This window comes from Octopus bimaculoides, chromosome 3 (assembly GCF_001194135.2).
Source record: "Octopus bimaculoides isolate UCB-OBI-ISO-001 chromosome 3, ASM119413v2, whole genome shotgun sequence".
Classification (NCBI taxonomy): domain Eukaryota; kingdom Metazoa; phylum Mollusca; class Cephalopoda; order Octopoda; family Octopodidae; genus Octopus; species Octopus bimaculoides.
In genome coordinates this window covers 11445511-11446274 of record NC_068983.1, presented here as the reverse complement: position 1 = coordinate 11446274, position 764 = coordinate 11445511, and the positions used below count along the sequence as shown (strand labels likewise).

At 34.6% G+C, this 764-nt stretch overlaps 1 protein-coding gene across 2 annotated transcripts in view; it reads left to right on the top strand.

The window, feature by feature from the left end:
• Positions 1-764, top strand: part of LOC106877488 (uncharacterized) — a 34061-nt gene that overhangs the window by 22087 nt on the left and 11210 nt on the right. For both annotated transcript variants that reach the window (XM_052966017.1, XM_052966016.1), the window contains one exon: positions 406-625. In XM_052966017.1, the coding sequence (XP_052821977.1) occupies positions 406-625 (220 nt within the window). The remainder of the gene's footprint in view (positions 1-405; positions 626-764) is intronic.

Below are 764 nucleotides of genomic sequence, written 5' to 3'. Positions count from 1 at the left end.
TATATATATATATATATATATATATGTATGTATGTGTGTGTATATGTTTGTGTGTCTGTGTTTGTCCCCTCAACATCGCTTGACAATCGATGCTGGTGTGTTTACGTCCCCGTAACTTAGTGGTTTGGCAAAAGAGACCGATAGAATAAGTACTAGGCTTACAAAGAATAAGCTCTGGGGTCGATTAGCTCGACTAAAAAGGCGGTGCTCCAGCATGGCCACTGTCACATGACTGAAACAAGTAAAAGAGTAAAAGAGTATGAGATCTTGATGGCAGGCTTTATTTTGATTACTTTAAAATAGTAAGTTTAGACCATAGAATCAGAAGTGATTTCAGGTAGGCTGGTATCCAAAGAATGAATATTTTCTAATGCTTTTTATCTGTGATTTTTTTTCTTCTTCCAGTGCTAAAGACATCTTGGATAGGTGTCGATACAAGAGAGAATTGATTGATGATGATCTCCAGTATTTATATAATGATCTTTACAAATACAAGAAACGTTTCCAGAGAGCTTACCATAATCAATTCTGCAATGACTATATGGAAACTAAAAATATGAAAGGTATTGTTGACCTCCAAATCTACCCTCGTGGAGTTCGGACAGCACATTTCCCATTATACACGGTAATGTTCCTTATATTATTTACATTTTCTTTACATGAATGTCTATATTTTCTTTTTGTTTTTCTTTACATATTTTTAACTTATGCAGATACAACACTCTACATCGACAAGGTTGAGAAATAGGAATGCAAAACATCGG